Genomic DNA, 12836 nt, shown 5'->3' on the forward strand with positions numbered 1-12836 from the left:
CCGTGGGAAGAGCGCTGCCAATCGATGGCATCCGAGTTCCTGAACTAGGGAACCGAACCGAACTCTCCCCAACTACTTCATGCCACACTCGAAAGGGGAAAAGAAGAGAGGTGCGCTTACGGAGGCTCACCTCTAGGGGAGGGGAGGGGGTGTTCACCGTTTGTTTGTTTCTTTTTTTCTTAGCGGCCTCGCGTGACCATGTGTTGAGGATCTGGGGCTAGCAAAGACTGCATGTTCTGCGCTCGGGCATCGAGAACGCCCCGAGAGAACGAGGTGCAGCACACGTCTCTCGAAAGCCTCGTCCGGGTCATGGAATCCATGCAGACATGAATTGGGCAGACATTATTGGATGCGACCAAGACCCCCCTCGCGAGAGAAGGAGCTTCGGGCTTGCATCTTCGTGGAACAAACAGCATACAGCGAAGCCATCGTGGGTGTGTGTCTGGGGGTGAGGTGGTAGTGCAGGTCGGATGGTCACTTGATGTCGGGGGTGAAGGAGTGCGCGGGCCGTTATAGGAGGGAGGGCCCAGACGGGAAAAGCAAAGGCAGCAAGCCCAGTGTGGAGGAGGGGAAATCGGCGCCGGCGAAAGGAGGAGGGAGGAGGAATCAAGGCTAAATGTTGCCACTGAGGTGCCCTCTACCGACATAATTACCCAGGTAGGCAAGTTGATCGAGTTGTGATTTGTGCTGCCTTGTTTGTCAGCTTTGTTACTGTTGGTTGCAACAATACACGATCATGTCTTTCGTTTCCTCTTAACTGACCATACTCTTTCAAACTCTCCCTTCTATCTGTCTTGTTGCTGGGGCATAGAACGAGGCTGTCTCCGTGTAATCGAAGGAAGGTGCGTTGCGTATGTACTTGATCACTTGAGCTTCAGTTCCTTCCTCCTCTCCACCCTAGCACTCTACCCCCACCCGCCTAAGGCAACGCCGTCTCCGGCCTCCCTCTCCACCATACATTCTTTCATCAATGTCATCTCCAACCACTCTGCCAGATTATTTTTTCTATAATCTACCAAACTTCATCCTTTCTCTCTCGTACAAGAAGTGTGTCTTGTCTGAACCCATATCCATCCATCTCCGCATCCCATCTCCAACGACTCATCTTTCCCGTGTCTCGGATGTCGTGTCTCTGAGATTCTTGGCCACAAACTTCTTGTCCTGGTTCTCACTCGCGTCACCTGTCTATATCCTTGGCCTCCTTCATGTCCCTGGTTGATTCAACGCGTCCAACCCCGGATATGCTGCTGGGCTACTGTCGCGCCCTCGTCTACCTCTAACACTCTTGTTCAACAGCGAGCTACAAGAAAGACACCACATTGACCATCACTTCAGAAAGCAAACTCAACAGCCAGCAACACAGCGTCTTCTCGCATCCCTTGCATCTCATACCCTGGGTTGCATTGACAGACGTTGCTGAGCCACAACCTGCAACAGGCCTGGAAACTTGCCGACCCCGCTGGTCAGCTTCCTTTCCTGCTTGTCACTCGTCACACGTTGTCCGCCTGTGCTCCGTTGCTCCATCTTGCGCCGGGCCCGTCGACATCCACTCCAACATCCGCATCCGCGCCCGTCTCCGCACCCTTAGAGAAGAACCACCATGTCCTAGCCATGAGCAACTTGAATACATCGGACTCGGTTCCGCCGCCGCCGCGTCCGATCCGCTTCGTCCATAACCAAGGACAACCGCCTTCCAAGCGTCGCCGGATCAATGCAGCGTACGTCGTTCCCTGGTCCCCTATACTTGCCTCGTCTCCCGATCTTCCCGCTGCCTTTCTGTCGCGTCACTATTGGTGCTTGTTTGGTCGCCTTGTTATCGTCTTGCTATCTCACCCCTGGACTAGACGACTGAAGCCTTGTCAACTTGTTGCTGACTCCGACGCGAATCAGGTGTTTGACCTGCCGAAAACGAAAGACGAGATGCGCCGGCGAACGACCCTTCTGCTCTACTTGTACCAAGAATCACCACCGATGTCTGGGTTATCCTGAGGAAATTAAAAAGGAGGATGGCGAAAAGCAAACACCTACATCGAAACCCGACCATGAACGCGACAACCATGAACCTCACGATCACCACGAGGACGAAGATGAGATCGAAAAGCCCAACCTCCACGTCCAGCGCACTCCCGACGCTCCTGCTCCACAAACAATCCCCCAAACAACCACCGAGGCTACTCTGCCGCCCGCGAAACCCATAGTTGAAACTCCACAAGACGACGATGTGCCGAGTTTACGTCCACACCATGGCCACCCTCTGTCCCTGGCCGCCGACCTTCCGCCCTCTCCCACTACGGTCCGTCGCTCCGAGAGTCATCGTGTCCCGTACTTCCGCTACTTTGGCCCGACTGCTATTGTTCCTGGCTTCAAACAAATGGTTGTCTCGGTCCGCGATCGCCGCCGATCTACCGCTGGCTCGATGGCTGGAACGTCGCCTGTGTCAACGCATAGTGGCGCATTAGGAAGCAGCTCTGCTGCCGATAGTGAAGTTATTGGCGATGATTTACCAACCTACGACCCCAACGACGCGGCTCCCGTTCATCCGTTGATCATCAATCTCGTAAAGACCTTCTTTCTACAGATGGGTTCCAGTTATCCGTTCCTCAAACAGGCGAGGTTCTTGCGCATGGTCAAGGAAAAGAGAGTTGAGCCTATACTGGTTGATTCGATATGTGGTCTGGCTGCAAGGTTCTCGGATGCTCCAGCCCTCACAAATGGAAACGACAAGATGCCGCGGACGGAACGTGGCGCGGTATTTGCGCAAAGAGCCAGACAGGCTACTGTTGACACTTTCCCATGCCCGACTGTAGGAGCTGTACAGGCCTGTCTTCTCATGGCATATGAAGGTTTTGGAGCAAGCCAAGACAGCGCTCTTTGGATGTATCTTGGCCTTGCTATCCGCATGGCTGTCGATTTGGGTCTGCAAAAAGAGGTTGGGGTTCAGTATCAGGGTGAAAAAGACCCTCTGTATGCCCTTCACTGGAGCCGTCAGTCAGGTGAAGAGGAAAGTCCTCAGGCAAAGGCGGAGGGGTCAAGCCCACCTAATCCTGAAGAGCAAAAGGAGGTTGTCCAGGAACGGATGGATACGTTCTGGGCCGTCTTCATTCTTGATCGCGTCATTTCTTCAGGGACAGGCCGGCCTGTAACGTTTCGTGATGACGATCTTGAACTCTCATTTCCTGAGCCCTCGATTGATCCGGTCACTCACTGGCCAGCGCCCTACCCCATCTTCCTCCAGATTATCCACCTCTATGGGCGCGTCTGTGACGTGCTCAACAAGATCCGCAATGCGCAGGATCTTAACAAGGAGACATGGGATAGGCTTGGCGAAATGGAGCATGAGTTGACCAAACTCTACAAGGGTTGGGACTGGAGGTTGCAGTTCAACGTGAGCAACTTCAAGGCGTACCTCGGTATGGGCCAGGGAACCACATTCATCCTGCTGCACTTTTGGTTTCATGCGCTGTTCATCATTCTTCATCAGCCTACTCTCCTCACGCCCTTTGCTGAGCTTCGCAGCGAGCTGCAGCTATTGCCAGACAGCCGCGAGCTAAGCATGAGCAGCGCCAAGACGATTTGCGATATCTTGTCTTTTGCGGACTTGATTGATCCAAAGAGCTTTATTGGAAACCCATTCACCAGCCAGCCGATCTACATTGCTGCATGCGCGTTCCTTATGGAGTCGAGTGCCAACGCCTCCGAGTCTCCATCCCGAGCTAGCTCACCTCCGGGTTCAAAGCGACTGGATGTACCACAGTTACCAGGCAGCAAGAGCCGAGATGCCAAGCCGTCGAGGCATTCTCTCCTAGCTTCAGCAGCCAACCAGAATTATCAAAAGTGCTACAATTCACTGCAGCAGGTGCAGATGTACTGGGGTGGTGTCACATACATTCTCACAGCTTTGGACCAAAAGGCCAAGGGGATCTGGGACTGTGAGACATATACGACTGAAGAATACGAGAGCACCAAGTTGCCTCGCAGGGGCAGCAGCGCCGCTCTAAGCAACCCATTCCCAAGGTTCGAGAATCAGGCTTCACCAAAGATGTCTGGGCCACCCATAGCGTGGAGCCTGGCAGGAACAGCCAACTCTCCCAACTCGAGCCTCACACTGATGTATCAGAATATTGATTCAGCTGCCATGTCAAGCGTGCAACCAATGCAAGCAATGAAGGCGCCCAGCACTCCTCCAGGTAACATGGTCTATGACCCCATCCGTCAGAGCCTACCAGATTCGACGAGTTTGCTGGCACCGGCTTATCCTCAACCCAACATCTCAGCGGTTAGACAGACTTCTCGGCCGTCAGTGCCCCGACGACATTCAAACATGTCAGCAACAAGCGGGCAGAGTCGACCGACTGTCAAGTTTGACGGGTTGCCCGACGGCGACGGGACCGAGCTTTACGCAGGCCCAAAGTTCACACCTTCGAGCCAACAATCGAATGGATTCGATACATATAGTGTCTCTCCACCAGCCGCCATGAGGGAGAATGGGGGAGTGAATGTGGCCACCACGCTCTCAGGGGCAAACAACATGGCAAATGGCACGGCCAACATGTACTTTGGCCAAGGCAACTTTCCCTACCAAATGCCTTGGGCTGCTCCAATGGGAAACATGGATGCCATCACGTTTGACAGCCAGGACATTGATATCGGTGCTTTGGGGTTGCAGCAACCAGAGCTGATGGCTCCATGGATGGGTTATGTTCCTGAGGGTGTGCTGGGATTTTTTGAGCCCCCTGATATGAACCAGGGCAACCAATGATGAGGGCAATGCATGACACGATGTTCTTTGCGAGGCGCAAATGGGGCCCAGGCAACGGCGTTTGTGATGGTTATGACAAAACGACTGCTACGACGTTTAGAGATATCCCGAGTTTGAGCTTGGTGCAGGGTGTACACGGGGCATGCATGGGGACTTGGCTCGCGGCGTCTGTATCTGTATATGAGGTTTTCCTTGGGGTTTTCTCAAGGGCCATGTCTGCAATAGGGTACCGGATTGGACATGGAGTAGCTTGGAGCTTGGGTATGACAGGTTGTAGAAAAGGACGAGCCATCACAAATCATGAAGTCACGACCTGCATTCTTGAGATGGCGTTATTACGGATGACATTGGGGTAACTAAGCTTGTGATTAGCAGATCTGGTTTATTCGCGTTCCTTCTCAAATGTTGAGTTACTGGCGGTATGTTCAAGCCGTAACCATGTTCTGAAGTCTCGGGAGAACAATCCCATAGTTATATGGCGATCAAGGAGTTTAGACACCGTTATCATGGCTTGACCTTTGAGTTGATAATCCTTAAAGTTTCCTCTCCCGTGAGGAACATGACCATCTCATTGGGTTTCTTTACGGGGGTTCGACTGGACCCTACCGACGAGGTGGACGTAAACTTGGGGGATAACTTTAAGTCCTTCCCGTTCCGGACTGAACCTTCTAACCATATCGCCGGTAGAAACACTGTACTTCACGAGAATTGCCTAGTCCCTGGCAATATCGCATCTCTCAAGAAACTCCTCCTCCACAATAGCCATACTTTCGAAGATGAACGCGATCCCATCGCGAAACTGGCACGCCAGAACAGACTCACGACGACGATCACCAACATGACAAGTACAGTAAGAGCATCCTGTCTTCCCCGTATATGATCTTCATCAGCGTCCAGACAGCCCATGAGTAGATGACTCCAAGGGTTGACCCTGGGGATCCCAGTGTCCTAGCTTGTTGCGTTCCGCATTCTCGGTCCTAGGGTTGGCGGGGCTGCCACAGTGTAAAAATCTGAACGGCCATCCAGTGCCACTTTACTCCCAGGGCTGCGATCAACCGGGCAACGAAGGTTGGGAGAGGTACAGTGTCGGAGGCGGGTGTAAGATCTCGGCTGCACCTCCCGCTTGGGACATCTACCTGGCTACAACTGGGATTGCCTACTTCTCACTTATACAAGCAACATCGCACGGCCAAGGGAATGTTCGACCCAGGTAGTCCGGTTGTCCGGATGTCGTTCAGGAGGCACAGAGCAGACCACAGAGAGCCTCTCCGTAATGCTCCCAGAGGACATTCCCACTATCCCGCGTATGGATATTTGGCCAGAGCAGAACCACTCGAGGCTAATGCTCCTGAATGGTAGGGAGTGCTCCAATGACCACAGCAAGAGCAACCAGCCACCTCGTCCCTCGGGGCTTGATGGTTCTGAGCCTGACCGCGTTGTTGTTTTATTCGCTCTTTGCAAGGAGAAAGGGTCAGAACTGCAAGGTTTGCGCGTATGATTTTATAACCTAGGATGACAGTCAAGGGTATACTCATGACTAGCTACAGGTAATGCAATACTTTGAGACCCAGGGTTTCTTTATTAAACTCCATTGCTATGTCTTTGATATAGTAGCCAGCCGTCATCTCTCTGTACATCCAACAGAACCAAATGAACACGCAGTTCCAAAGTTGGCATCCTCTACGGAAACAACTCTTCTCCAGAAAGCTGGCGGCCCTGACGCGCAGTACACCACAACATGGAGTGCTGGCTTTGCGCATCGGCCGGGCGGATGGACTCTTCAAGGCATCGCCGTTCTCGCTCGGGCGGGGGAGCACCGGTTTCGGCGAGATTCCCCTGTTGTTTCGTCTCTCCACAGTCGACCCTGCTTCTTCTTCCTGTTCTTCAGACCTCCCTTTCTTCCGGGGCATGATGTACATCTCAAGTCGTAGATGCTGATGGCTCACCCACTTCAGCCCGATTATCATCAAGGTGAGCTTTCTTTTGTCCTTGGCGCCTTTGAAATGTTTCTTGGACATTAGGCCAAGTTCTATTCATAAAAGCCATGGTAGTCTCTACGGCTCGTGAGGAATCAACAACTTAGCAGAACGTAATTCGGGCATGTCCAGGGTAAATTTATTAAACTACCACCCATCTCTTTTATACTACCATCAAAAACAACAACATATACCCCTTGTAATTACAATATCCAGTTATTCGCAAGGTCTAGAGGAATAAATTCTAGCGATAGACTTTGAATGGTCCTCTTGGACTCTCATTGCGTACCTACCTCATTCAGGGGATAGTCTCTAAGATCTCTCATCAAACTCATACAGTATCTATCCCTGGCTGATGGTGGCAGGAGGCTTGAAGCCGACCTTGAAGAAGATGGGCATGCCGTTGCTGATGCCGCCCTGAATACCGCCAGAGTGATTCGTCTTGGTCTGAAGCTTGGACTTGGGAATACCCGTCTTCTCAGCAGCAGCGTCGAGAGCAGGTGCAGGCACGAAAGGATCGTTGTGCTTGCTACCCGTCATCTCAGCGCCCAAGAATCCAGAGCCAAACTCAAAGGCCTTGACAGCAGGGATAGACAGCATGGCATGCGCCAAAACAGCCTGCAGCTTGTCGAAGCAAGGCTCTCCCAGTCTAGAGGGCGCATTGCGGATGACACAGGTAACAGTGCCGCCAGTGCTGTCGTGCTGATCTCGCAGCTCGGCGATGCGCGCCTCCATGGCCCGGCCGGCGGCGTCGTCGAGGCATCGCACGGGGAGGTTCTCGTCCACCTCTGCGCGGGTGATTGTCTCTGCGAGGCTGAGGAAGGCAGGGTCGGCGCTCATGGCGTCCGTGTCGCCAAAGAGCTTGATGTTGCCGACCGACGTGACAAAGGCGACAATCTCGATACCGTACGCCTCACGGAGCCACTTCTCAGCGACAGCTCCAGCAGCGACTCAGGCGATGGTCTCACGAGCAGAGCTGCGTCCACCGCCAGAGGAAGCCTTGACGCCATACTTCTCCAGGTAGGTCCAGTTGGCGCGGCTGAGTCGGGGGGGGGGGGGGGGGGGGGGGAGCAAAAGAACCTACGTAGTCACGCGGAAAAAGTGTCCAAAGCTCGACATGATTAGTGTAACGTGGTGATAAGAGCGTTTTGGTGTTTTGGCACAAAAAAGGGAGTGAGAGAAAAAAGTATGCCCAGGAAGGAAATGGCGGTGGTTGAGAGTTTCTTCGAGTCAAGGAATGGGAGGCACCAAATCCGATCTCGGGAGGAATTTTTTACTCTCGACAAAGGGAAGCAAGCGCGGGGGAGGGGGAGGGGCAGGAGCAGCTTAATTGGCCCCGTCAACAGGAGATTATTACAAAGAAGCAATTGAGACTCGATTAATTGATCAAATCAATCAAAACTGTCGAGCCTGGCTTTAATGATGATTTCAACATTTCTCAAGGACACCTACGCTCCTCTATCTAGGTTCCAGCCAGTGGAGGTTCCCAACTGTTATCTTGGTCCAGGTTAAGTCTGTGGGGTTCTAGCCCCTGGAGGAGTTTCCCGCTGCAAGGCTGACGACGTTGCAATTCAATTTTTCCCATTCTCGCTCATTGGATAGCCTCAACAACTCATCATCCCGCCAACCAAACGCCTCTTGCCGTCAACCTTGTCATCGGTAAATGATTTAAAGAAAAATATAGACTTTAACACTAAGCAATTGGGATCGAGCTGATTGAAAATGTTGTCTCTTACCCGTTCATCAGCTCCTCGCCAGCTATCACGGAATATCCTCTCATCTATATCAAGACGCCAATTCACAGATGCAGCCTCTCACCCCTCAAACAAGATCCAAGTCTATACCTCAAAGTCGAGGGATCCCTTCCTCAACCTCTCGGTAGAGCATCATCTCTTACAAAACACTCCCCCGGACTCCACCATCCTCATACTCTACACCAACGACCCCTGCATCGTCTTCGGCCGTAACCAGAACCCGTGGACAGAAGTCAATCTTCCCCGACTCGCTCAGCTCCGTAACCGCCCAGAGAGCGTAGGATGGACTGCTGGTCCTGTGCAGCTGGTGCGTCGTCGCTCAGGAGGCGGCACCGTCTTTCACGATGAGGGAAATGTCAACTTCAGCGTTATTTGTCCGCCCGCCGTCTTTGACCGCAACAAGCACGCCGAGATGGTTGTCCGCGCACTCTCCTCTCTAGGGAGACCAAACACGCGGGTCAACGAGAGACACGACATTGTCATGGACGTCGCCGACGATCCTATCGGCACCTACAAGATCTCTGGGTCAGCATACAAACTCACCCGTCTTCGCTCTCTTCACCACGGCACCTGTCTCCTCCGCAGCCCGAACCTCGCCAACATCTCAGGCATGCTGCGCTCACCAGGAGAGCCATTCATCAAGGGCCGCGGTGTAGACAGTGTCCGCAGTCCCGTCAAGAACGTCGACGTCGAAAACGCCCCCTTCGAGGCTGCCGTCGTCGAGCAGTTTTCCCGCATGTACGGCGACTTCCACGTCGAAGATGTCATCGACGATAAGTTCCTCGAGATCGAAAACATCCGCAAGGGCTACGAGGAGCTTCAGTCCCGGAGCTGGATATACGGTCAGACACCGAGGTTCACATTCTCCACCTTCTCATACCCTGAGGATCCTCGCCCGAGACCACAACTTCCCTTTGATGTAAGCACACCACTAGAAAAACATGTCTTGGAGATAAGCTAACACAGTCAAACCAGCTGAAACTTCGCTTCGAAGCCAGACATGGCCTTGTCGAGAAATTCGCTGTAGAGGGTGCATCATTCCCTCCAACAGACGTCGACATGTCAGCGCTCGTAGCGAGCTCCATCTACCATGTCCCAACCTGGACCGACCAACTTGCCCAGGCTGGCATGGCTGAGGGTGACGCCGTAAAGATCGGATCATGGATGGACGACGTTCTCGGCACTGAGTTTACGAAGCCTGCGCAATAATGTCGCCGCCTCCATCAGGCTGCGACGTGATACGAGGTCAGAGAGAGGCATCCATCTACTACACGCGCAATCACACTCGCCTCTCACTCACACCCCTTCGTGCCAGGCATTCCGGTGTCGTCCTTGGTCGCCGTGTTTCACTCAGCCCAGCCAAGTCCAGCCCAGCCCGAACAGACCCGGTGACTGCCTGGACTGTCCACCAACAAGAACATGTGAACTGGCACACACTCTTACCATGGGAATCCCCACACACATTCATCCATTTGCCTCGCGGCAGGGCAAGGCTGGCTGAGCCTCGCGCGCGTCGTCGCGTTCCAGCACGACCCGACGCGTCGACACCTCTTGATGGCGAGATAGATCTCGTTCTGGGTGGCTCAAGGAATGGGCACGGCACCCTTTCGCGCGAGTGCCGGGTGAGATAGGGGGCATCACATGGCTTGTCAGCCGACCTGCTGCTGGCGTCCCTCACACATCCCCAAAATGTCCAGCCCCTTGGATTGCCTTTGATACCACACCTCTCATCGCCCCGCTCCGCGATGGCCTCTCCCTTTCCTTGCTTCGAATCTGGCGCACTGTCTGGATGGTGCAACATGACTGGTCGTCCGGCATCCGGGAATATGAAGGTGTGGCTGTTGAGCCAAGAGGTGTGCCCACGGTGAGGAAAGTATTGTAAGACATTGGGAGCGGAGATATTCAACATCCATCACATCCATCCAACAACCGCAAGCAGAAGCTGCTGAGCCCAGGACAGGGGCTCGCGGGTCAAGGAAAAAACGGCACACCAGAACAGAGATCAACATTAGCTTATCCTTCCCTGAAGGTAGCTACTGAGATACAGTAGGAATGATAAGATAAAAATTAAGGAATTAGATCTTCTTTGCCGCTCTGGTGTCTCGTTTATTTCTTGACCTACGCGAGGGGCTGAAGGGTCCGGGAGGTTGCAGCATTGCCATCCTCCAATATCTGGATTATGAAAAGACCAACCGAAGGGGTTTTCTCAAGATGGAGTGTCGGGGGATGCAAGCCCCGAGACATGCGTCGTCGATCCCTTTGCAACCATGGTCGGTCATCAAGTTCCCATGCTGATCAGGGCCCGGGAGTCAAAAAGAGGGAGGGCGGTGCAGAATGGTCCCCGGCTTGAAGTTCAAAAACAGGTAGACGGAACCAAAATCCCCGACGCGGGCGCTAGATGGCGGCCAGAGCCGAATGAATAAAGACTCCGTCGGACTGGAACAGGACCTGGACTGGTGTAAGTCAATGTAAGCAATGATGGCTTGAATACTACCCTGAGACAGAAAAGGTTGGCTGCTGATAGCAGAACCCACTCATCACTCTCGTCCTGCTCACCCCGTCTCGTCTTACCGTGGCATCCATCCATCCATTCAAGGCCGCTCTGAGCATCCGCAACTCATCCGCCATTCCCGAAACTCTTGGCCGATCCGATAGTTGATCCAGGGTAGGCAATAGTCCTTGGTAAAAAGACATCATCCTGACGTGGGACCAAGACAAACCCTTCCCCTCCCCACACCACCAACACGAAGGGGTCGAAATTGCCCATCCTTGGAACTCTCGGTCCCCATCTGTGATCCGCAAGGCGGGCATGACGTGCATGAGTCTACCCCAGGGCCCAACAACAAATGAAATTCCCTCGTCAGTCAATGTCCTTTGCAGCAACAGCCTACCTTCACCGCTGTGGCGCTCCCTCTTTGTCACCTTGACTCTCTAGTGCAGCCTGTTCGGGACGGGTCATTCGAAGAAAAGGGCAGGACCCTTTGTTGCAAGTCAAGTCAAGTCGTGATTCTGAGTGCTGACCCAGGCTCGGCTTCAACGGGAGGCTGGCTGACTTTGCCAAACACGGACCCAAGAACTCAACCTCCAGCTGGGTCCGTTTGACTGTTGCAGTAAGTGATTAACTGGTGGGTGATGCAGTCACAAGCGCTTGACATGTCGGTCCTCATTCTCCGCATTGCAAGTTGGGTCCATCTTCCGCGAGAAGCCGTGAAACATTTCTTTGCTTTTTCCACAGGAACGCTGTTCCCCATCTGGTAACCTCTCACACCTCCTGAGCCTGGTGGTTCCCGGGATTATCCAGGATATGATGAATCATGACAGTAGAGAGTGGCATTCTCCATGCCATGATGGACAGTATTAAAGTTGCCAACGGTTGAGCGACTCAGTTCGAGTGGCCGTTGCAGGAGTGCCATGGCTCTCCAGGGCATCGATATTCGTCAAACGAGTACGGCTGGCGTACACATCCTGTTGGTTCAGCCGTACGCAAAACTTGCGCTCATGCAGTGTAGCTTGCCATGATTGGACGAGGCATCGATATTCCGCAAGCCAGCCAAGAGACGTCTCCAATCCCAAACCGCCAATTCCTCGCCTCGCGAGTACGGTAATGCACTCAACTCAAATATCGCGAGACATCGAAACCTTTTCTTTTCCTTCCCGCCAGTGGCGGCAGCTCCTGGTGTCAATCCAAAGTGGCATGATGGTTCCCGTCTCTGCATCCACGTTGAAAAGAACCGGCGTCGAGTCTAATCTTTGGCGCCTGATTATGGAACACCACCTCCGGGCTGTAGTGGCTCCCGGTGGCCTAGTTACGGCACTGCTGCATCTCGAGATCCATTTGCAGCTGCCCAGATTCTGGGGGAGGGGAAGTTCGGCGATCAAGTTGGACCTGAGAGCAGGGGTTGAGCTCGCATCCAGGTGTAGGTGCAGATGTGTGTCGACATCGGCCCTGGGAACAGTCCGGTACTTTGCATCAAAGTCTCTCCCACAGTGTATTGCAACAGACCTGATCGTGTCGGAACTCCGCGGCCTTTGGCCTCTATCTCCTGAGCGGCACAGTCATCGCCCCTAGGGCTGCCATCTTGACAAATATCAAGCAGGGATTGCGGCAAAAGTGTCAGCAAGGCATGGCCGAAATCAGGACTTCCAGCTGCTCTTACACTGTCATCACCGTCAAGGTCCCGGTCGCAGGGCGTCTTCATTGTCCGTCGCCCCCTAACAAGGCAAGGCAAACAAAGGCCTCGACCCTCCGCTGAGCGCGAGCACTTGTGACGAATCATATTCTACGCCACCTGAGCGGCAGAGAGATGAAGGAAAATGCAACCGGCCTGGCTGAGCTGTGTTACAGCA

The 12836-nt window shown here is 53.5% G+C and overlaps 3 protein-coding genes across 3 annotated transcripts; 2 read left to right on the plus strand and 1 right to left on the minus strand.

The window, feature by feature from the left end:
• Positions 1-1611: 1611 nt before the first annotated feature.
• NCS57_00015400 (Zn(2)-C6 fungal-type domain-containing protein) lies at positions 1612-4759 on the plus strand (the record flags this gene model as incomplete). Its single annotated transcript, XM_053050244.1, has 2 exons — positions 1612-1718; positions 1891-4759. 2 exons carry the CDS (start codon positions 1612-1614, stop codon positions 4757-4759), a joined length of 2976 nt encoding a protein of 991 aa, XP_052918759.1.
• A 2318-nt stretch (positions 4760-7077) lies between these two features.
• On the minus strand, positions 7078-7854 carry NCS57_00015500 (Chorismate synthase; the record flags this gene model as incomplete). Its single annotated transcript, XM_053050245.1, has 3 exons — positions 7078-7673; positions 7722-7774; positions 7820-7854. The coding sequence occupies 3 exons, from the start codon at positions 7852-7854 to the stop codon at positions 7078-7080; spliced, it is 684 nt and encodes a 227-aa protein (XP_052918760.1).
• A 603-nt stretch (positions 7855-8457) lies between these two features.
• NCS57_00015600 (putative lipoate-protein ligase A) lies at positions 8458-9698 on the plus strand (the record flags this gene model as incomplete). Its single annotated transcript, XM_053050246.1, has 2 exons — positions 8458-9408; positions 9465-9698. The coding sequence occupies 2 exons, from the start codon at positions 8458-8460 to the stop codon at positions 9696-9698; spliced, it is 1185 nt and encodes a 394-aa protein (XP_052918761.1).
• Between the last annotated feature and the right edge of the window lie 3138 nt (positions 9699-12836).

The sequence above is a fragment of the Fusarium keratoplasticum genome, chromosome 1 (genome assembly GCF_025433545.1).
Source record: "Fusarium keratoplasticum isolate Fu6.1 chromosome 1, whole genome shotgun sequence".
NCBI classification, from domain to species: Eukaryota; Fungi; Ascomycota; class Sordariomycetes; order Hypocreales; family Nectriaceae; genus Fusarium; species Fusarium keratoplasticum.